The sequence below is a fragment of the Phyllostomus discolor genome, chromosome 2, assembly GCF_004126475.2.
Source record: "Phyllostomus discolor isolate MPI-MPIP mPhyDis1 chromosome 2, mPhyDis1.pri.v3, whole genome shotgun sequence".
Classification (NCBI taxonomy): Eukaryota; Metazoa; Chordata; class Mammalia; order Chiroptera; family Phyllostomidae; genus Phyllostomus; species Phyllostomus discolor.
In genome coordinates, this window is record NC_040904.2 from 205,900,390 (window position 1) to 205,922,538 (window position 22,149).

Consider the following 22,149-nt stretch of genomic DNA (forward strand, 5'->3'; position numbering starts at 1 on the left):
TGTTGGGAGCGGCTTGCGCACGGCCGCGGCCCATGCGTAGAGAAGCTGTCTAGCCTGTCATCCCTTTGTCGTGTTTCGCACTGTATTTTATTACGGAAGGAGAGGTGGGCGAGATGGACTTCTTCCGAGCTGTGTCTGTTTGAGACTGATGACTGCATCGTCGGGCACTTCCTGCGTCCTCCAGCTCCTAACACGTGTGGGCTTTGTGGTGCTCCGCCCTGGCCTGCGAGTTTCCTCCTGCCCTTCCATTCAGAATGCAGCTCTAAGCCAAGGTCACTCCCATTTTCTCCTCCCGCTCTCCCTTCCCTGGGCACAGTACGGGGAATAGGTGTCTCAGTCGTGCGGGGGGCTGTTGCAGAGGTGACATGGCTATGTTCTGGGATCCTGGGCTCTCCGGGGACCAGGAGGTGGGGTCCGGCACCTACAATGTTCCTAGCACCAGGTGCGTGGTGATTTGGACGGCCCTGCTCCCCGTCTGGTCCTGGAGGCCGCGTGGTGCGGGGGAGGAGCCCTGGGAAGGGTGTCACCACGACACGGTCCAGCTCTGCAGTCAACTTGTTTAGCTAAACAGGTTTGGGTTAAACACAGCTAAAGCTGCTGTCTGTACGCAGGAATTCCAAGACTTGGACATGTGATATGTTCTACTGATCTCAAAACAAGAAATATAAACAGTGTTTTCCCAGCACGCTTGGCCACGGGACGCCTTGGTAACCGCGCAGCCTGCCGGCATCTTGCTGTGCGGTTTGTGAAATGCCAGCCTAGAAGCTGCTGTCCTTGCACTGTCTGATCCTGTGACCATCTATCTGCTCATTCTCTCGGGTTCCTCGTGTGTCCTTAAGTGGCAGACAACGTTCCTGGTGGGAATGCAGAGAGAATTCCGGTGGGGTAACACAGTGGGCGGAGGAGCCCCCACCTAACTCCTTCCCAGGGAAGCTGAGGGCCTCGTCGTCCTCTGGGAACTAGAAACGATTCCTAGAAGGACCTGTGGTGTGCGCTTGGCTGCCCACTCGGGATGTGAGCAGCATCCCCAGAGCTCCCCCTCTGCTTCTGTGGCGTTCCGGAAGGCCCCGCTTGCCACACAGGACCTGGTTTCTTTCCACTGTCATCAAGATCCCACCGGTGGCCAGGCATGATGGGGCCCTTCTTGCCTGCCTGGGCTGAGGAGTGGTGTCCGGATGAAATGGATGAACGGCGGGCAGGTGAGAGGTTCCCCCGGCTGGGCCTTCCTCCTTCTGTTTGCAAAACACTGGCAGTAGGTTACTGCCTCCTGTGCGGCTGAGGTCCGACTAGAGTGCCTTCACTTGATGGGGGAGGGAGGGGGGCAGGGTCTAGAGGGGACCTTTGCCCAAAGGCAAGCAGACGACGAACTGGAGATGTGGGAACAGCCGCACACAGACGTCTCACGAGCTTATCTGAGGCAGGGAAGCAAGCACGTGGGTGGGCAGGACGACGTGACGCCCGTCGTTAGGGCCCGCCTGGAGGACCCTGGAGGCTCTCAAAGGCCCACTGCTCAGCTGGACAAGCTGGAGTGTCATGGTGAAGGGAAATGGGGACACGTGTAGATACACTCAGCTCCCGGGTCAAAGGCGTTTAGAAAGTGTATTCTCGGACCCTGCATTCTGTTCCCATCAGGACCCGAGGCGGAGAAGGAAGATGAGGCGGGTGGGGGGGAGAGTGTAACAGGGCACCCCCTGGCCCCAGGCTGGACCCCCCTAGTCAGAGAACAGGCTGGCGAAGGACTTCCTCAGGTTGCGGATGGTCTCGGCCTTGGCCTCGTCTTCACTCGGGGGCCCGCGCTGGGAAGTGTCGGACGTGCTGAGGCTGTTGGTCAGGGACTGGGATTTGCTGAAACAGAAAGGCAAGGGAGTTTGGGGGTGACAAGGGCTGGACTCCTGAGGAAATAGTCGTGGGGGGCTCGCCTGGACGCCGGTGGGTGAGCCCGGTTGCCACAAAGATGTCACAGCCAGAAACCAGGCCTCCCGACACTTATCCGATCCTGGGGACGTTGCCCGCACTACCTGACCTGTGCCAGGTTAAGTGCTAAACCAGGCGGCTGGGAGGGTGGGCACCACAGGGGCAGTTGGACCCTGCTCTCCCGCCTCTGTGTGCAAGCCCACTTGGTAAACTGGGAGGTGCTGGCTCAGCTTGCGGGTGCCCCTCCCTTGCTTTCTAGCACGGGGGGGGCATAGGAGGCCTGTGTTCTAGACTGCCCTCTGCCATCCGACCCCTCTGGCCGTGGGCAGGTAACTTGCTGCTTGTCAGTAGAAGGTGGGGTCACCTGACCTGCCCTCAGGCTGCTTCTAGCCCTTTCTCTCCTCTCCGGGACTCGGTTCCCACCTCTTCCTTAAGCCAATGCTGCTGATTCCACCGCCTTTTGGGTTTCGCATGGTGCCTGCTGTTTGACCCGCCGTGTGTGAACTTCTGTCCCAGCCCAGTGCTGGGCAACGGGGCGAGGGGGGAGTGCAACTCAGAGGCCCACAGGCGGGTGGAGGGGACAGACACAGGAAGGGATGATATGACTGTCTCCAAGTTGGAGAGAGCCACCTGTGGTCTTATCGTCACTACGAAAACTCAAAATCCTATTCAGAACAGGCCATCATCTCCCCCTTGCTCGCTCTGCACAGGGTCCTGTCCATGGCTAAGCACAGCGAAGGCATTTGACCGATACCCGCCGACGGGAACCAAAAAATACTGCCTTGGAGCCGGTCTGCAGGAGACTTCAGTGTTTCCAGCTCCATCACTACAGGGTCGGTGCCCAGACCTGGCTTACGTCCCAAAGCCCTGGCCTGGCCTGTGAGCAGCTGGGCTGCCACAGGTGCGTGTGGCACCACACTAACTGTGCGTAACTCTCACTTCAATCCTCATAATGGCCCTGTCGGGAAGGTACTGCTGTCCCCATTTTGCAAGTGAGGAAGCAAAGAGAGGTTAGGTAATTTCTCCGAGGTCACGCAGCTTTTCAGTGGTGGAGCTGGAATCCAGCCCAGGCGGTTTGTGGAAGTCTGTGCTTCCCCTCCCTCTGCCACAGTGCCTGCAGGGTCACTCCCAATGGCTGTCAGACCAGAGACACATTCACCCTTTGATCCAGCAATACCACGTCAGGTACTCTTTCCACAGCTGACCCTGCACACGCAGGAAACAGCGTGTGCTCGAGGCTATCCTTTGCAGCCTTTTTATTTTTATAAGAGCAAACCAGATTTCTATTTATGCTGGACTATTTCGATAAATGATAGTACAACTGCATTGTGGACTACTGTACAGCTCTGAAACAGACCATTTCGATGAACTGAGCTCCAGGAGATACTCTTAAAGCAAAAATCAAGGAGCAGAGTCGTGTGGACAGTGAATACCACCATTTGGGTAAAGAAGTGATGGGGGGAGAACATACATCTTTGTATTTGTAGCAGGGGACACCAGAGGGACCCACAGGAGCACCCTTCTGGGACAGGAGTCAGGAGAGCATCGGGTGAGAGCGAGGCGGGAGTGAGGGGTGTCAGTGCACAGCTTTGACACAGTTGGTATCTTTTATATTGTTGAGTCATGTGACTGCATCACCCAGGAAAAAAACATGGTTGGCGGGATCCATGGCCTGGGTGTCCTGTATTGAATCCCAGCTCTAACAGTGGGAACCTTGGCAGCTTATTTAATCTCTCTTATTTAATACAGGGTGGGGCAAAAGTAGGTTTACAGTTGTCTGTGTGGGAAATAACCCAGTAGTTAATAAATGACAACACGAGAATGGACTCTGTGTCTCCTGCACTCACACCTGTAAACCGCCCTCCGCTCCGCCCTGGGTCGTCTGCCTCTGTGAAGTGGGGACAGCAGGTATTCCCTTCTGGGCTTGTGGGAATGAAAAAAACCCCCAACTAGGTGAAGTGGTCAAGTGCTTGGCACACAGTAGGTCGATCGCAGATGCTGGTGTAACACTGATTATCAATATAGTGTTTGGATGGCTTACAGAAATGATGGCACAGACCCCTCCTGTCCTCACGGAAACCCATCCTTTTACAAGGGGACCTTGAAGGTCCTCCCACCAGGAGTCTTATTTCCCTGCCTCTGGAGGCTGGGCTTGGCCGTGAGGCTCGCCTCCACCAGAAGCATGGGACATGATGAGATGACATTGTGAAGCTTCAGAGGCCCTGAGGTGATTCCACTTTTGCCTCCTGGAATGTAATTCTACCACGGGAGGGAGCCGGGCCCTGGAGAGAGCGAGGCCAGCTGCCAGCCAGCGCCGACAGCCAGGTGGGGCCTGGGGCCGACTTGGACCCTCCGGCTCCAGCGAAGCTGCCACGTGACTGCGGCATGAAGATCCCAGGAGGCAGGGTGGCTACAGCTAGTAACTGGAAACACAGGATTAAATCTGAATTTCAGATGGAAAACAAATACATTTTTTTAGTGTAGGTATGACCCACGCAATATTTGAGGGCCTACTTCTACTCAGCATTCTAGTTTATCTGGAATTCACATCTAACTGGGCACCCCGGATGCCGTCGGGCAGACAACGCTACAGGAGACACCTGCAGGAGAACCTCCCAGCTGAGCCCAACCCAGGACAGACCAATGAGCGGGAAATAATGAACCATGAAAACGGTTGTTCCTTAAGCCTCTTGTTAGGCAGCAAGAGAGACCTTGAGGCCGGGCACATCTACCTGGGGGATCATGGCCGGGCCTGGTCTGTGTTCTCATTTTGCTGGCCCCTACCGGGTTCCATCCTCGAGGCCTCCTTTACCGGTTTCAAGTCTGGGGGAGGCTTCAGCAGGTCTTCCCTTGTCTCCAGTCCCTGCCTCGGAGACATCCCAGCGCCGCTCGCACCTCAACCCCACCCTCTACCCTTCCCAACCCCAAAGCACTTACTTGAGCTGGGGGTGGGCTGGTGCTGGCTTCTTGGGCTCCTCCCCTTGCTGAGAGGTACTGCGGCCTTGCACCGGGGGCCGCGGCTGTGCAGGGAGGGTGGCGCCGGGCCTGGAGCCCTGGTTTGGAGAGCCGCCACTGGGTGCCCGAGGCAGCTGCGGAGAGCCTGGCGACCTCTGCTGCTGTGGGGATCCGGACTGGGGGCTCAGGGGCTGCTGGCCTTGCGGGGAGAGCCTCTGCTGGGAGGGGCTTCCAGATCGTGGGGGCTGAGGAGACTGCGCTTGGCGAGGGCCCCCTACAGGGCAAAAAAATTATTACATTCAAATTTTTCCTTATAATAATGCTGTGCGTGTTACTTCAAGGATGTTCATTACAGTGTTTTTTGTGTGTTTTTTTAAATAACAGTAAAAATGGAAAAATAATACAAATGCCTAGCTGATTAGGAACATTAAGATACATCCATATAATGGAGTATGCTGTGGTCATTGCTCAGGATGTTACAGAACAATATTAAACTAAATGGGCTATTGTTGGTACATACTAAATAAATGCTGCCAACGGAAACCAGCAACACACACAGCAGTGCACACAGTTTTATGCACCTTGTCACGTAGTGTGAAGCTACGTGACAAAGACAGACCGGGAGGCTCCGCACCAAGGCCAGTGTCTCAAACTGTGATGCGTGCATGCCTCACCGGGAGATCTCGCCCAAATAAAGATTCTGCTATAGCAGGGCCAGGCCGCTGTTGTGGGCCGAGCTCAGGTCCCTCCAAATTCAAATTTTGAAGTCCTCACCTCAATATGACTATTTCTGGAGACAGACCCTTTGAAGGGGGTAACTATTGTTGAATGAGTCACAGCATGGGGCCCCAACCCAATAGCACTGGTGTCCTTTTAAGATAGAGGGAGAGAGAGAGAGAGAGAGAGAGCGCGGTGCCTAGGGCAGACACACGCACATGGAAGAAAGACCATGTAAAGACACAGTGAGAAGGCTGCCGTTTGCAAGCCGGAGAGAGAAGTGTCAGCCCTGCCAGCACCTTGACCTTGGGCTTCCAGCCTTCCACCTGAGCAAGTATGTCTGTTTGTGGAAGCCACTCCACCTGTGGGATTGTCGGGGCAGCCGAGCTGACGGACCGATGCAGGGGCTCTAAGCCAGGGGGTGCTGGGTGTGGACTACAAAAGTGGTGGGATCGTGGAGGGTTTTAATTCTCTTGCTTTGCTCACTGGTGGTTTCCACACTGAGGATATATCCCTTTTGAAACGATGAAAAGAATGATCCCTTACTTCTGGAAAGCTCTCTGAATTTTTCTAAGCCCAGTATTCTTTGCTTTTGCCAGAGGCTGGTAGGGAAGATGCTATTCTTTTTTATTTTTTAACAGAACACATCTTTTAATTGCTTTTATTACTCAACAATTTAGCTTTCTGAGCATGTGCTTGCGGTGTCAACCCTTCACGCCGGTTTTCTGCTCCTCACGGAGGAAGGCACCAGCGCTGGTGCTGCCTCGGGCGCAGTCAGCACGCAGCGGGGCCGCCGCCCGCCCCGCCCACAGGTTTTCTGTTTCAGCCTCATCAGACCGTGAGGTCTCACAGCACCAACGCCACGGAGTCGGCCTGGGCACATGCCGCACACAGGCTTTGGTGTTTCCCCAACTTTTTCTTAAAAAAAAAAAAAAGCTTATTGGTTTTAGAGAGAGAGGAAGGGAGGAGAGAGAAACATCGATGTGAGAGAGAAACAACCGTGGGCTGCCTCTCGTATGTGCCACACCTGGGGATTGAACCCACAACCTAGGTACATGCCCCCACTGGGAATCGAACCCCCAAGCTTTTGGTGTGTGGCTGATGTTCCAAGCCCCTGAGCCACCTGGTTAGGGCAGCTTCCCCAACCTTCCTGATATAAACAACTCTATTACTGGGGGTCTGGGACAGCCTAGTGTTGTTAGAGGCTGTACAGCAGGACAGCCCCGATGGCGTGTCAAACACCGGGACACTCTGAACATCTGTAGACACAAAAGTGTCTACACTTCAGTCCCCAAAGAGATACCACCCTTCTCACCCCACGGAGGTGGGGACTGAGCCCCACTGTGGGTCATAATTGGAAGGAGCAGCCAAGGAGAGCTCCTGGAAAGCGTGACTCCCCCTCTCCCTGCACGGGCACACAGTCACCTGCAAGCAAAGGGGCACCCTAAGCCTGGGGACGTCTCCGCTGCCCAGAGCCACTTTGAGTGGCCTTGGAAGGCTCCCTGCCGGCAAGGTGCGCTCCCCTCACCCTCCGGTCAGGGCCAGAGGCAGTGCTCCATGGGCCCCCCTGCTCCCAGGAGAGCGGGCTGCCCTGTGCTCTCCTCACTGTGCGTGGGGAGGTCACTCGAGGGAGGAGACGGAGAGTCAGCTCCATGGCCCTTTTATAACCACAACGTAGCTCCCACTCACTCGAGCCCCATTAGTCTCTACTGAGCACCAGCTGCGTCCTGGCCTTGGGCGTGCGCACAGCGCTCTGAGGGTTAGGCATTGCTAACCCTCCATGTTCACAAAGAGACCGAGTCCCGGACACACTGTGACTTGCACAAGGTGTCACTTCCAGGAAAGGGCAGAGCCAAGACTCAAAACTAGATCTTTTTAACCCCAAAGACCTCTCTGTCTTCCTTCCTTCCTCCCTCCCTCCCTCCCTTCCTTTTTTCTTTCTCTCTCTTTTTTTTTAAAGATAGGGATTTTTAAAAAAGGTTTTATTTATTTTTAGAGAGAAAGGGGAAGGGGGGAGAAAGAGAGGCAGAGAGAAACATCGATGTGCAATCAGTTGCCTCTCACACGCCCCCAACTGGGGACCCTGCCGGTAACCCAGGCCTGGGTCCTGACCGGGAGAATCAAACAGGCGACCTTTCAGTTCACAGGCTGGTGCTCAGTCCCCTGAGCCACACCAGCCAGGGCATCTTTCTTTCTCCCGTCCTCCCTCCCTTTCTTCCTCTTCCTTCTCCCTCTCTGTCTCTGTCTCTGTCTCTGTCTCTCTGTCTCTCTCTCTCTCTCTCTGTCTCTGTCTCTCTCTCTCTGTCTCTGTCTCTCTCTCTCTCTTTTGCTATAGCACACAGGGCTGCCCCGAGTCCTCACATCTTTCAGTGAATTGAGAAAAGCTGGCTCCCTCTGGTGCGGGCAGCTCTGAGCAAGGTGCACCGGAGGAAGGACACCATCTCAGCCGGTCCCCTTTGCAGTGGGCTCGGCCTGCACGCCTGGTTGCCCTGACACCACACTGTCCCCAGGAGCCGAGGTCCTGACACTAGCCTTGCCATGAACTTGCTACGTGACTGTGGCTAAGTCACATCTCCCTGGGCTTCTGAGCCCTCCTTTGTAAAGCGAGGTCACTGGACTAGCCCCCAAACATCCCTCCTGGTCTGGATGTTCCCGTGAGCCCGTCCGATGCTTTGTAAGTCGGGCTGAATGGCAGCACCAGTTTAGCAACTGACCGCACGTGGCTTTGATTCATGCTTTTCTCATTCTCTCCCTCTTTCACGACTGCGCGCCCCAGGAGACTGGGAGACCCAGTGACCTCAAAACTCAAACACCTACAGGGCCAGTCAGGTACAGAAATAAGTCAAGCAGGCGAGTGTCAGAGAAAGCATGTGATTTTAAAGCTTTTTCCCACTTTGGGTAAAAACAGAGTCCAGAGACCTACTTCTCTGAAGAGGTGCAGTTAACACTGTGTCCCCGCGGCAGTGACACTGGGGAGGCTGACGGTGCGGGAGGGGTGGGGGAGGGGGAGGCGGTGGCGGGCAGGAGCCCTCCGCCTGGCGGAGCAGCAGCTGCCACTACATGTCAGGGGAAAGGCTGCAACGTCGGAATTCAAGCCCATTGTTTCTGGAACTCTTGCTTTGGCAAAGGAAGCTGCAAATCTACGTGTTTATGCCGAAGCTCCTGATTTTAAAATGTTGGTTTGCTCTTTCGCTAAACCCACTGCAGGTCAAAGAAAACATCTGTTTTCTACTTTTGTCCTAAGTCTCCCCCCCTTCACCCTCGCTGATAATATCCTGGAAAATCTGGACACGCCGATTCATTTATTAACTATTTCTTGAGTCCCTATTATACCCCTGGGATGCATCATTAATTTCTTTCAGCTTCTTGGCAAAGCAAACATTTTACTATTTTTGTTCACGCACACACAAAATACATTAACTTAGATAAAATATTTGCACAGGATTGGTGCTAACCAACGATGAGGCTTATTAAAAGAAAACGTCACTTTTACCGAGCTGAAAATACACAGCGAGTTCAAAAACAAGTTCATAATGTGATCTTGTTATTTCGGGAACTCAATGAAAGCATTGTTTTTAAATTAGCCTTGTTATTTTTAATCTGCGCGTTAATTCAACGGGCATTTTCTTTAATGATCTTAATTGGTTTTAAATGGGTTGTTTTTCAACTCGCTGAAAGTGTGTTTAGCCTCATGTCCCTTAAAAATAATATCTCTTTATCAGGCATGTCTCTGCCCTGGGCCCGGGAGGAAACCAGAATACAGTAGCTCTCTGTTTGGAAGGGCTCTGTTCAAGTGTGTTTTAAAAAGTAAGTCCCGGGCAGGGCGGGAGAGGACAGGCAGGGCCGAGGCACAGCCAGCAGCCTGGCAGGCCGATGAATGAGTCTCTTCCACGCATTTATAACTGAGAACCTTCCGCCGGCCTGGGGAGCAGTGGGGCTGCGTTGGTTGTGAGGATTGTTAATGATCGTGATGGTTCAAAACAACGTGTGTGCTAGAAACGGTTTGTCAGACGCAAGTTATTCATAGTAAAGCTTACGTAACTGGTTATCAATAGTCAACTGTCAGCGGTAGGAGCGACCCCTACTTAGCGCCACGTCTGCGCCGGACACCTTACAGACTGCTTCACCTGCGCTGCTTCAAGGGCAGCTCGCCGTCCACAAGCAGGGCAGCTGCGCCAGCCTCCTGCGTCACTGGGGAAACTGAGGCTCCGGGGAGGGGATGTGTCTTGCCTAAAGAAGGATTCTTCTCATCTGCCGAGGAAGAATCCCGGTGTGCATTTGCATACAGTGGTGTGAATGATGCAGTTTGGCCTTCTGCTTTTCCAAGACAAGAAAATCAGAGGCCAGAGAGAGGAACAGCGCCGTCTAAGACCTGCGGAGGGAGATGCCCTGTCGCGGCCAAGGCCGTGCTCCCCCAGAAGCAGTGGCTCTGTTGCTCTAATGAAAGCGACTCGGGGGCTAGGGGCTCAGCGCGACAGTAACGCTTTCTTCGAGGTAGTAGGTTTCACAGCAACCCCGAGAGAGGGCTGCGGGCCGCCTGGCCTGGCTCCTCGAAGCCACACTGCCCAGAACCTCTCCGTGCGGGCACTAGCTCGTGGTGAGCGCGCCCCGGGGGCTCCGACTGCGCCAGGGAGGGACACAGGGCAGGCTCCTCCCCTTCTCTCCCTGGGTGGCCCACGAGTGGGAACCCCTGAGCAGCTGACATCGGGGAGAGGGTCAGTCGGTGGTCTCGATCCCTCTTCCTGGGGTCTTCCCTAGTTTTTCCATTCCCTAATAAGTGGTGTCTCGTGAGTAGTAAGGCTGCAAGACTTTTTCTGAGGGACCGTTTCAGTCGACGAGGTTCCAGGGAACGTTCTTCCTTGCCTTCTCACTCGGGTGGGCTGGCTCATAAACCTGCAGCCAGGCACCCCCAGTGGCCAGGAAACGGGCCTTCTGGAGGGTCTGAGGTGGCAGACGTGTGAGCCTGTCCTGTTCTGGTCAGCCTTCCTCGGACGAAGCCTCGACACCCACCTCGGGTAAAGGGGACACTGCTGACCTTTCCCCTGGAGGGTGACCGGGAGGCTAAACCTGAGCAAACAGATGGGAAAGTCCCTACTCGGTGCCTGGCGCACATTAGGTACTTAACGGATTTTCTTCTGTCTTTCCTGCCTTCTCTCCTGACTTTACGGGGGCGACACACCCCAGACTCACGCGCTCTGCACGGACAGTGGGGCCACCGGTCCTGTGGGTGAAGGGTTAGTTAAGGTGGGCTTTAATTAACATCCTCGCTGGGCGGGGTCGCCGGGGAGGCTTGTCGGGGGTCCTACCTTGGGTGGGTGGGCGTGGCTGGCCCGGCCCCGGGGACTTGGCTGGTTTGGTCTGTGGAGCCTAGAGCAGGAGAAGCAAAAGGAAGCCTGTTGTGATCACAGCCATTTACTTCCAGGGTGGGAGGGCAGGGATCGCAAAGATCTTGTCATCATCACTCAGGTCAGAGGTACCCACAGTGTGCCATGGTAGGTGTGCTGCTGCACAAGGAATTTTTACACACACGTACGCCCATGTCACCACCCCCAGGTGACGTGGGTGTACGGATCATTTCCAGGGGAGAAGGCTGCCCTGGCCCGCTCCCAGCCAGCACCCACCCCTGACAGTAAAACCGCTATTCCCAGGTCTGTTACCACAGGTTCAAGTTTTTGTGGGAGAAGCGGGGAGCAGTTTGGACACTTGTTTTTCCAGAAAGCTGGGAGACGGCAAATTCTTTGGAGAATGACCTGGTAATCCGTGGTGAGGACTGTGGGGGAGGGGGGAGGGGCTGAGTGGGAGCCTGTTAAGGTTGGGGGACGGGGCACGGAGGACACAATAGTCCCTATTGACCGGGGCCGGGATCACACAAAGGGCGTGTGTGCACACCAACATGTGCACACACACTCCCTGCTCCCGGCCCGGCCCGGTGCAGAGGGCACAGAGGGGACAACTGACTTCTGTGTCAACCCCCTCTGCCCCCAGAGGCCCACGCCCATTCGGGATGAGGTTTTCCCCCCAGGACGGAGGGACCAAGGGCCCCTCGGGCCTCCCAGACTGCCCGTCAGGAGCAGGGTCTGGAAGCTGTCCCCTCCGCCCAGCCCGCGTCCACACCCCACCCCTTCATCCCCAAGGGGTTCCTTCCTGGGCGTGTCTCCTTTGCCTCCAGGCGTCCCCCCATTCCCAGGCAGCTTCCCATTTCTCCTGGCTACAAAGTCTCCTTTGTTTCCGAGGACCTTACCCAAGGCCTCAGGGGCGAGGGCACTGTGCCCCCTGGCATCAGGAATTGGCTCATTTTGGACACTACGAGGTCGGCTATCAGCTGTCTGTCCTCTTCCACATGCTCTCCAATCAGGGGCATTGAGCTGTCCATCACCTGTGGGAGGGAAGTGAAGGCTGAGGGACACCCTTGCCGGGAGAGCGGGCAGGAGAGCTGGTGCCGAGCGCAGAACAGAACTGACCACTAGATGGCGATGTTCTCCATGCAAACACCAGCCGGGCGCCTCCAGCTGGGACTGAGCCCTCTGGAGACCTCCAGCTCCCCGCTGTTGCGTCCAGATCAACTCCCTGGATTCGGTTCAATTCCGCCTACGGTCTCTGGACCGCAGAGACGGGCTGAGGGCCTTCGCTGACCTTTTCTGCTCTTTTCCTCAGGGAGCTGGTCTCTGCCCCCGCTACTCCCACCTTTGGCCCCCTGCCCAAGGTCGTGGCTGGTTTCCTGAACTTCCCAAGGTCAAGGCTTTCCACAAAGCCAGAAGCCATGGTGGTGGTGGTGGTGGTGGTGGTGATAGTGTGTGTGTGTGTGTGGGGGGGGGGGGGGAGTTCGATTCTCTCTCTCTCTCTCTCTCTCTCTCTCACACACACACACACACACACACACACACACACACACACGGACTTGGGGTGAATTGACCCAGGGTTCAGAGAGAAGAGGGGAGAGGAGAGGAGAGGCCCCATCTCCTGGGGCTCGGGCAGAACACGAGCCTGCAGGGAAACATTCCACAGGGAGTGGGCTGCTGTTTCTCAAAGGCGGCAAAGCACTTACACTGGGAGGGGCCTGAGGGATCCTATTTACCACGCTGCTATTTTTGCAGCTGGGAAAACCGGGGGCTCAGAGGTGGGAAGGGACTCGCTCAGAGCCACGTGGGCCAACCCTGCAGGTGACTCCGCAGGCGGAAGCAGCTGTGGCAGGTCCTCTCTGTACTCCTCCACCCCCCCTATCCAACCCTCCTCACCCGTGGCTCCTCCACCAAACTCACCATCTCATTTCCTTTCCCCGAGCTCCTCCAGACTCCCCGGTTCTTTCCCCCACCCGAGTCCCATGCACACCATTCCCTCAGCTCCCTCTTCCTCTGGCTGACGCTCAGCCGGACGTCAGGACACCTCTCGCTGGCGCTCCTCTGGGACGCCCTCCCTGGCCGAGCCAGCTCTGACAGCCCCTCCCCCTGCACCCCCGCCCCCTGCACCCCGCTGTCCTCACTTCGGTGGTGGTCGGTCGGTCGCCCCACGGCGGGGGCGGGGAGGGTTTGCCCGCAGCACGGCCATCTCCCATTTACTTATGTCTGCCCAAGAGGACGCGACGGCGAGGCCCTGAAAGCAGGACGGGCCACGTGCTGTTGTTACACAGGTGCGCCCGGGGCCTCCCCGTGAGTGGAGGAATGAACAGTCCCTGCGGCAGGTGCAGCCCCTAAGGACAAGGACACTAGTGAGTGCTGTATTTCACGGAGCGCTCGCCAGCCACGTGCCGGGCGGGGCCCTAGGCGCCGGGTGTGCACGACCTCGCACAGACCTCAGACCGGCTCTTTGAGGCAGGCGCGACTCTGACCCTCATCTCAACGGTGGCGGGGACATCGAGGGCTGGAGATGCTGCCGGTTTCAGGACACACCACCAGCAAACCTCGGCCCTTCCATCCCTCTCTGTGGGGTTCTGCCACGGGCTTGCCGGGTGGTGCCGGGCGGGTCAGCTTTCCTCTGTGGGCCCCTGTTGTATCACCGGACCCTGGGGGGGGGCAGCTGTGCAGACCCTTCCAGCTGGGACTTTTCGGGGTCTGTGAGTCCAAAGCAGCCACTGTGGCTGGGAGGCTGGAAACCAGCTCACGGTTGTGAATGCAGAGCCTGATGCGGCCCTGAAAAATGTCCTCAGGGTGAGCTCCTCAGGGTCCAAGCCGGGCCCTTGGCACCCCAGGCCCCGGTGCCCGGCACGGGGACAGCCTCCCGGCGGGCGTGGGCCGGGCTGAGCTGTCACTGTCACTGTGGAGTCCCACACAGGCCCGTCCCTCCTGCCCCCGACCCTGCCCACCTCCTCCTGCTCTGGTTTCTGTTTCCTGCAGTCCCCGCGGTGGAAATCGGCCACCACGAGCAACCTGAGGTCAGAGCGTTTTGGAGTTTTGGAATCCCCACGGTGGACACAGCCAAAGGAAGTGGACACTCTGGTCTCCCCAGGGAAGCATTTTTTCCAGTGAGCAATGCCGTTCCCTGGACAGGTCATGGAGGACAAGTTCAAGGGTCTTTCCCCTGAGCATTCCACTGTGAGGATCTTCACAACACATGTCACAGGAAGGCTGTGTTCTCACCACAGAGGTGGCTGAAGAAAACAGTATTTTTGGATCTCTTCTGCTTTTTTTTCCAGACTGGGGGCAAATACCTTTTATCTTCCGGGTAGCAAACTCCCCCCGGTTTCCCTCGACCCCGCCCTAGCCCCCAAAGCAAGGGAAATAACTCTGTAACTTTTTTGAGAGAACAAAAAAAACATCTGAAGATACCATTTTTTCCCCTTCTGGAACATTTTTGAAAAGTTGTCTTCTTGTTTTTTAAAGTCCAAACTCACAACCTTTGCTTTTTTTTTTTTTTTTTTTGAAAGTTCTTTTATCTCTGAGCTGTTTGCAGGGAGCCTGGGCCTCCGAGGACAGATTTTGGTTTCCTAAGGTGAAAGCTGAGGAAACTCATGGGGGGCAGAGCCAGTGCTGGCGCGGGGGAAGGAGGGCAGAGTCGCCCGTCCAGGTGGGCGCTCCAGGAGGCGGTGGGCTGCCACCTGGGACCACTGGGCCCGGCCCGGCCCCCGGATCCGGCCTGATGGTGAGGGAGCGAATGAATGAACCACTGCGTGGGGGCCAAACCCAAGTTCCAGACTGGTGGTCCCGGGAGAGGGTGCAGAGGCCAGGAGGGCGGGCCAAGGGGGTCTCAAGAGATGCAGTGCCCCAGGCAGGAGGGCCCAGGGTGCACCCTTGGCCGGAAGCTCCCGGGGTACCTCGGGAAGGAGGGTGCCGCTCCTCCGGGGAGCAGCCTGGCCCTGGTGGGGCGCGAGTGTGCAGGCCGGTGGTTCTGCACCTTCAGCGTCCCCTCCAAGAAGGGCTGCCGGGGGCAGGCAGGTGTGGCGGAGGTCTGGACTGTGGACGCGAGGGGGAGCTGTTTTCCAGAGCAGGACTGAACTTGCCAACAGAGACGCAGCACACCCAGGGGGAGCTTCCTGGCCTTTCTGGGGAGGGTAGAGGGGCTGTGTCCACCAGGGGCTCCCTCCCCGTCACCTCCAAGGGCAGCCACTCCCTGAGCAGGGGCGTGAGAACAGCAGCAGGGGTGTGAGAAAGACAGCCACACACCCATGGAGCCACCTGGTCCTGCCGCCCGCCCTGCGGGTCCCAGGGGAGTGGAGCAGACACGGGGGACTGGCGGGCCAGCAGGCTGCTGCGGCTGGCCCGGCCACGTGCTTCCCGGCAGGCAGCGGCCCACCCCCGGGAGGGGCAGCCGCAGGGCTCACCCTCACGTGTCTTGGCCTGGTGTCAGCACCGCCGCCTGCCCAGCAGCTGTGGTTTGAGGAGAAGGTGCTTCTGGAGGGTGGGGGTGTGAGTGGGCTGGGAATTGGGGGACAGAAGGGAGAACCCCGAGGCCAGACAGGCATTTTCAGGGGACAACAGTGGGGAGACATGGGCTGCAGGGGGGGCAGGGAGGGGGCGCTGAGGAGCGGAGAGAGACACCGTGGGACCAGGAGAGACGGGAGTTGTCTGGAGGAGAGAGGGGGCTTGTGGGACTGGGGAGGTGCAGAGGGGAAGCTGGTGTGGGGAGCAGGGGCAGGCAGGGGGCTGGTGGGGAGGGCCGGAGGAGGGGGCAGGCCTGAGAGCGACTGGGGCGCAGGGGGTTGTGGGAGGGATGCCAGGGCCCACGGTCCCTCGAGCTGCCCCTGGGCACTTAATTTCTCTGTGTCTTTCCCTCCATTCACATCGCCTCGCGCTGTGACCCCTTTCCTGACAGTCAGTGTGCCGCCAGCATGGGCTCATCATCCTTCCCTGCCAGACCGCATGCCCCCAATTGTGTCCTGCCCCCAGAGCCACCCCGGGGCCATCACCCCCCCACCCCAGAGCCCCAAGGTGCCCGTTCGCTGAGCGAGCGAACGATGGGAACTCTGCACGGTGACTTCACACAGTCGGACGCCGAGAAAATCTGACGGGCCCAATACAGCACAGTCTCGCCAGCCCTTAGCCTGACGTTCCTGTCTTACCCTCAGGCCCACGGGTCAGGAGATGCTGTCAACCCTCACGTCCGGAGCTCTGAAGGCAGCTTGGAACCCCTGGGCACAAAGGCTTTAGATTCGCCTGAGGGTGGGGGTGGGGATGGGTGTGAGGGCGGTGGTCGAGATGCCAGTGGGGGCCGCACATGCCCAGGCTGCAAGTCCGGCCACAGCTGGCCGTGCTGGGGACCACCCATAGGTTCCTCCCCTCGGGCTCGCCTGCCTGCCTGGGTGGGGGCTGGGCCGGGCCGGAGGACCTCCGCTTCCTCCCTCACCTCGATGATGTAATCTCTGCCGTCCTTGCTGTGGACGGCCTTGACCGCGCAGATGTCCAGGCCGCCGAACATTTCCGAGCAGCTGTCCACCCACAGCCTGTACCTGCAGGGACGGACGGGCAGTGAGTGTGGCCAGGACAGGAGGGAGGGGGCAGGGGGAGACAGCAGCAGAGACAGAGATGGAGAGACCCACCGAGACGCACGGAGAACAGGCCGGGGGAAAGCCTGCGGCGGACGCCCATTCCGAGGCGGACACAGTGAGGAAGAACGGAGACGCGGCAAGACAGACAGACAGAAGAGACCGAGAGACAGAGAGGCAGGGGGAGGGACAGAGATGGGTGGTGAGAAAGCGGGACGGACAGACAGAGAGACTAGAGAGGGAGCCAGGCAGGAGACTGGGGTGATGAGGGAGCAGGACCGAGAGCTGGGAGGGGGAGGGGGTCCCACCCCAGCACCTTGCTGGGGGGGGGGCACAGGGGTGGGGCTCTTGCCCCGCCCCCATCCGGAGCCGTCCCGACACCCAGCCGCCCCTGCGGCTCTTTTCCCTTGGGAAAGGCCTCAGAAATCCCTCCCAGCCGCCCTCCCAGCCCCAGCGACCGGGCTAGACGAGAGAACGAGAGGCTGCAGGGGGACAAAGAGCACATTCTGCCCCGAGCCGGGGCGGGCGCGCGAGGGAGCCCAGCAGGCTGCTCCGGGGCCAGGGGCCTGGCCCTCTGGACCCGCTGCTTTTGTTCCCTTTCCAGCCACTCGAGGGCTGCGAGGCCAGTTTGCTCTGCAGGGGAAGGAGCTCTGCGCCGGACTCTGCCCTGCAACAAGGGGGTGGTTGTGTCTGAGGCGGTTCCCCGGGCTTGCACTTGGCGTGCCCTGTGGTGGCTGGGCTGGGGAGGCACAGGGGCTCGCTCTGTCAGTGTTCTTGCTCCTCGCCCCACTCTGCGGGGTCACAGGGGCCACGCCTGCTCTGAGATCTGCTTGTGTCTCTGAGCCATTGGCCCGGAATGAGGAGAGGTCGTGGCCCAAGTGCTCTTAGAACAACTCTGTTCATCTTCCAAAGCCCACTGAGGCCCAGAGAGGGAGAGCGGCTTGGCCTGGCCACACAGCAAGATGGTAACAGAGCTTGGACCACCCCGATCTCCTGGCTCCTAGTTCAGTTCTTTCATTCACCTGTAGCCGGTGAGGTCGTAGAAGTAAAAGAAAGGATGGAAACTCATGCCTGTTAACTCCTACTATGTGCTAGGCATTCTGTGGGGGCTGGCTCCTTGTCTTTCCAACCCCCGCACCAACTCTGTGAGGAAGGTTTGGAGGTTTAACCCATTTTACTGATGAGGAGACTGAGGCTCCGAGAGGTCACTGAGTGGCCGCGCAGGCTCCCAGACCCAGGTGCTGTCCGATCCCCCTGTCTGAAAAGCCACCCTTCCTCTCAGTCAGGACATCACCACCTACTCCCCCTCAGCTCGGGAGACCAGCCGCCTGGGCTCTTGCTGTCAATTCCCTCCACGATGCTGGGTGAGCCTTTCCCTCCTGCAGCCTCAGTTTCCTGGTCTGAGAAATGGGAAGGCCCAGGTCTCGCTGCAGCTTTCTGAGCCACCATGATTGGTCAGGGGTGGTCACGTGTGCCAAGTCAGGCTGATTGATGGGTGAATAAGGCTTCGGCTGAAAGGATGGGGAACGAGTTTTCTTCCCACTGGGCTCGACGCCGTCAGGGTGCAGGCCTGGAGCCACTGTGGGCTGCCAGGTGAGCGAGCGAGCTGGCTAGACTGAAGCCAGCGGAGAAGAAAGCCGAGCCAAAGCAGGTAGACTGAGTCCTACCTAGCCTGTGGCCTGGAGCCATGCCGCTGGAGTTTTCATCGCCACAAGCCGATAAGTCCCCTCTGGGGCTCAAACCAATCTGATCCGTGTGCTGACACTTGCAACCGAGGGAGAGTTCTCAAAGGGGAGGACCGGATGTTGGCCTCTGCTGCGTTCACACAACCTGGCGTGCGGTAGGCGCTCAGCTCCCCTCCACGGAGCAGGTCTGTCTGGCCCCCGGGCCCGTGCTGGGCGCACCGCAGTTGCAGGCTCGCGTGCGGGATCTGTGCGCGTGCAGGAAAGTGCGCATACTTGCTTGTGCGCATGCGTACCGCCGACTCCGCGAGCAGGCGACTGGCCCTTCTCCTGGCAAGGGTGACTTGCAACAGTACTTCCGGGAGACAGTCCTGAGGTTCCCCCCGCCAGGGCACGCTGCTGCCGCATTCACGATTCCCAGGAAATCAGCTTCTCCTCCTTACACCGAGACGGAACTGAGTCAGAGAGCACTGGACACCCCAGTAGCCTCGGTTCCCTGACAAGGATGCTTCCATGCGGCTGTCAGCGCGGGGGTCGGGGTGGGGGACACTGGCAAGGACGCCCTGCTCTCTCCCTGCAGCAGCTCGGCAGGGCTGGAGACACCCTTGGATTTGGAGTCAGGAGATCAGGATTCTATTCTCAGCTCTGTCGTCGATCAGCTCTGTGACCCTGGACAAGCCACTTTCCCCCTCTGAACTTTCTTCTTCCATCTGTAAAATGGGGTTCTTGTGATACCTGCCCTGCAGGCGGTCATGGGCCACGAGGGAGACCGTGCCTAGGGAAGTGCCCTGTGGGTGGTAAGGCACCGGCCACGGGGTGAGGTGGCATTCCTTGCAGAGTCCTTGTTGTGGTCCTCGCCCGCCTCCCACCACAGCTGCTGCTTCTCCCCGGGCCCCTGCTCGGTCCCTTACCTCTCCGTCATTGCCACCTGCTCCAGCATGGCAGAGCCTGTGTTGGCCTTCCAGTTTCCAGAGATGGAGGTTCTCCTGCATCAGAACAAATAATACAGTGAGGGCACTGGGGACACCTGTCCCGGCTCTGCTTTCCTTCTTTGCTTTGGCTGCTAGGAGGCTCCGATTCAAATATCTGGCTCTCATTATGACGCCTATTCTTAGGTACACATCCTGTCCTCAGCTGTATTTTTCATGTTGATGCCATATTTCTTGGATCTTAGGTATCTTTTTCAAAGTTACCTTGAAACTGAAAAATTAAGTTTAAAAACCATCTACACTAATGACGCCATCCCTCACACCTTAGCAGTGTGAGCCCTGGGGACTCTGGCATGTTCCGACAGCCCAAAATACAGGGGAAACAGCCCTCGGGGAGGAGCGATCACCTTCGCTCGGCCCCGGGTTCTCCCCCTCCTCGCAGGTCCCTTGTCTTCTCTGCCAGGCAGCAGCCAGCCCGGCTTCGGGTGCTCCGCTGCCCACGGTGCTTTCCTGTGTCGGGGCCTCCACACCCCCTCTTCCCTTCGCCTGATCCAGGCTTTGTCTCCATCTTTCCCTCCCTAAGTCCTACTCCTCTTTCAGGTTGTGCCTGAAAGGCGACTTCCTGGCAGCCCACATTCCCCATCAGGCGTAGACCCTCCCACACTCCCCCTACCCCGACGTTCAGTCCCGCTGCTGCGGTCTGCAATGGCTGCTTCAGCGTCTCATTGTCCCTGAGGGCAGGGGCCATGTCTGACTCCTCCCCCGGTGTCCAGAGGGACCCGGCCCGTAGCAGGTGAGTGAGGGGCTGTGGATGCACACAAACCATTCCTGATGGCTGACGCACACTCAGCAAAGGCTGACTGAGTGTAAACAAAGCGGCAGAGGTAAAGCCGTTTGTTTCATGGCTCAGGGCAGGCGTAAGACTGAGATGAAAGGGTGGCGGGGAAGAGGAACTACTACAAACACATGTTCTCCTAGAAGAGAGAAGAGACAGTGTATCTGAGGAGAGCGGAGAATAACGGATGGCGGATTACGGGAGTCATGACTGCTGAGGGGCATTGATAAGCAGGGACGCCGATACGCTTCCTGCCGGTTCAGCTTCATTCATGTGAGCTCAGCTGAACTCCGTGCAGTTTGGCGAACACTCACGGGGCCCCCTGACATCCCGGGGAATGGTCTGAGGGTGCAGAGGGGACCCCTCCTCAGGCTGCTCTCGAACACCCAAGTCCAGGCATGGCAGCGGTATCAGTCCGCATAGGGAGAGGAGAGCTCTGGGGACGCACAGAAGCCACCAGCGTCACTTTCTGTGACCCCGGAAGGCGGCCGTCGAGATGAGTCTGCGGGGTGAGTGGGGACTGCCACAGTGGGGTCTCCCCCCGGGCGAGCCAGGGTGCACACTGGCGAGAGTCAGACAGAGGACCCGTGACTCTCGGTCCAGCAGTTCGTGTCTGTGTCACCGCAGTTGGCATCTCTGACTCTTTATTCTCATTGGTAAGATGGGAACTAAAGTACCGTCCTTACAGCGTAATTATGTAGATGAAAGGGAATATTCCCATAAATCTCTTAGCGCAATGGGTGCTCCGACTCTTTCTCAGAGAGTGGAAACAAGAAGGGCAGGCACTGCCATGCCAGGAGCAGCAGGAGCAGCAGGAGCGGGGCCAGACCGCTCTCCCTCCAAGAAGATAACGGGGGTGAGAGCTGACGTTCACCGAGTGCTTTCCGTGTGTGAGACACAGTCTCAGGGCTTCGGGAGCCCTGGCTTGTTTCAGCCTCACTGAGCCTAAGGAGACGGGCATTACTTTATCATCATCCCCACTTAGTGGCAGAAGCCACTAGCCCGTATCTGAGAAACCCCATGCTCTTAACTCTGACTGTCTGGGGCACAGCCCGTCGCAGGCTTGGGGTGAAGGGCCGGTTGGCCCCGAAGCAATGCAGCTGCCGGAATGTATGATGGACTGTAGACCCACAAAAGGAGCGATCTATGTTGCAAATGTAGGACATTGACCCCCTCGGTGAAGGGGGCGGGGCCGGGGGTAGAGGAGCTGGCGGAAGGAACGGCGGAAATGCGGGGAGACTGTGGCTGAACTCGGAGGGAGCTGTGCGTGAGCCCAGCGCCGCGGTTGGTAGTGCGTTCTTCGTAGAGCTGAGGGTCCACGGTTCTGCAGCCGCCCACGCACACTGGGATTTTCACAAATGAGGCAGTGGATGGCGGACGGCGGATGGCGGCAGCCAGGATCTTCCCCGTCGGCCGGGAAGTCCTGGGAAGCTAAAATGAACCATGCGGCTCGAGATGAAAGTCTGAGGCCTCACTATGATCTCGATTTAGCTTTAGACACGGACGATATTGTTAGACAGAAATAATTCCAGATACGCGTGTGTGTGCCTGGGATAAGGCACCCACACACCTCTCGCAGGTCTGCAGGCTGAGCCGACCTATAAAGGACACTCCGGCAGCGAGGAGCTCAGAGGCCCCAGGGCCGGGCAGCAAGTGGGCGGGAAGGCAGGGAGAGCGGTCAGGGGCGGAGAGGGTGTTCCACCCCGAGGCCAGCTGCGAGCCCCCTCCCTCGGGCGCGGGCCAGCGCAGGGGCCAGGAGATGCTGTAACTAATGACAAATGGGAGCTGTCAGGGAAGAAAGGCTGGGCATAAAGAATGCAGCGATGAGGTAATCCTCGAGCAGAGAAACTGGGACAAGGTGTAGTCAATGTCAAGTGGGAACTCGAACAATGAGGAGAGGAGGACGGTGACATCGGGGCGGACGGTGGAGGTTTCCGGGATGCGCTGGACCGCCGCAGGAGAACGCTCCCTAACTCTGAGGGGGCGGGGGGAGGTGGCGTCTGCACCCGAGGACATCCCAGAGTGGTGACGGGTCTGGCTGGCCCCCGGGTGGAAGAGAGTGATGGGCAGGACAGGGCAGAAGCGCTCCTCAAGGACTGGCTCCGTCCCTTTGGAGGAAGCCGGTCAACGGCCTGCACCCTCTCCCGCTTCCCCGGTGGACGCTGAGTGGACTTATTACAACAGAGGCTACACGGCCTGCCA

At 58.1% G+C, this 22,149-nt stretch overlaps 1 protein-coding gene across 1 annotated transcript in view; it reads right to left on the minus strand.

The window, feature by feature from the left end:
- The window catches only part of SYN3 (synapsin III), a 409,092-nt gene continuing 386,943 nt past the window's right edge, over window positions 1-22,149 (minus strand). Inside the window, exons 9-14 of the mRNA XM_028531935.2 lie at window positions 19,095-19,169; window positions 16,363-16,465; window positions 11,828-11,962; window positions 10,893-10,953; window positions 4,852-5,143; window positions 1-1,845 (exon numbers count right to left, since the gene is read on the minus strand). Of these exons, the coding sequence (XP_028387736.1) occupies window positions 1,713-1,845; window positions 4,852-5,143; window positions 10,893-10,953; window positions 11,828-11,962; window positions 16,363-16,465; window positions 19,095-19,169 (799 nt within the window). The 3' untranslated portion in view covers window positions 1-1,712. The remainder of the gene's footprint in view (window positions 1,846-4,851; window positions 5,144-10,892; window positions 10,954-11,827; window positions 11,963-16,362; window positions 16,466-19,094; window positions 19,170-22,149) is intronic.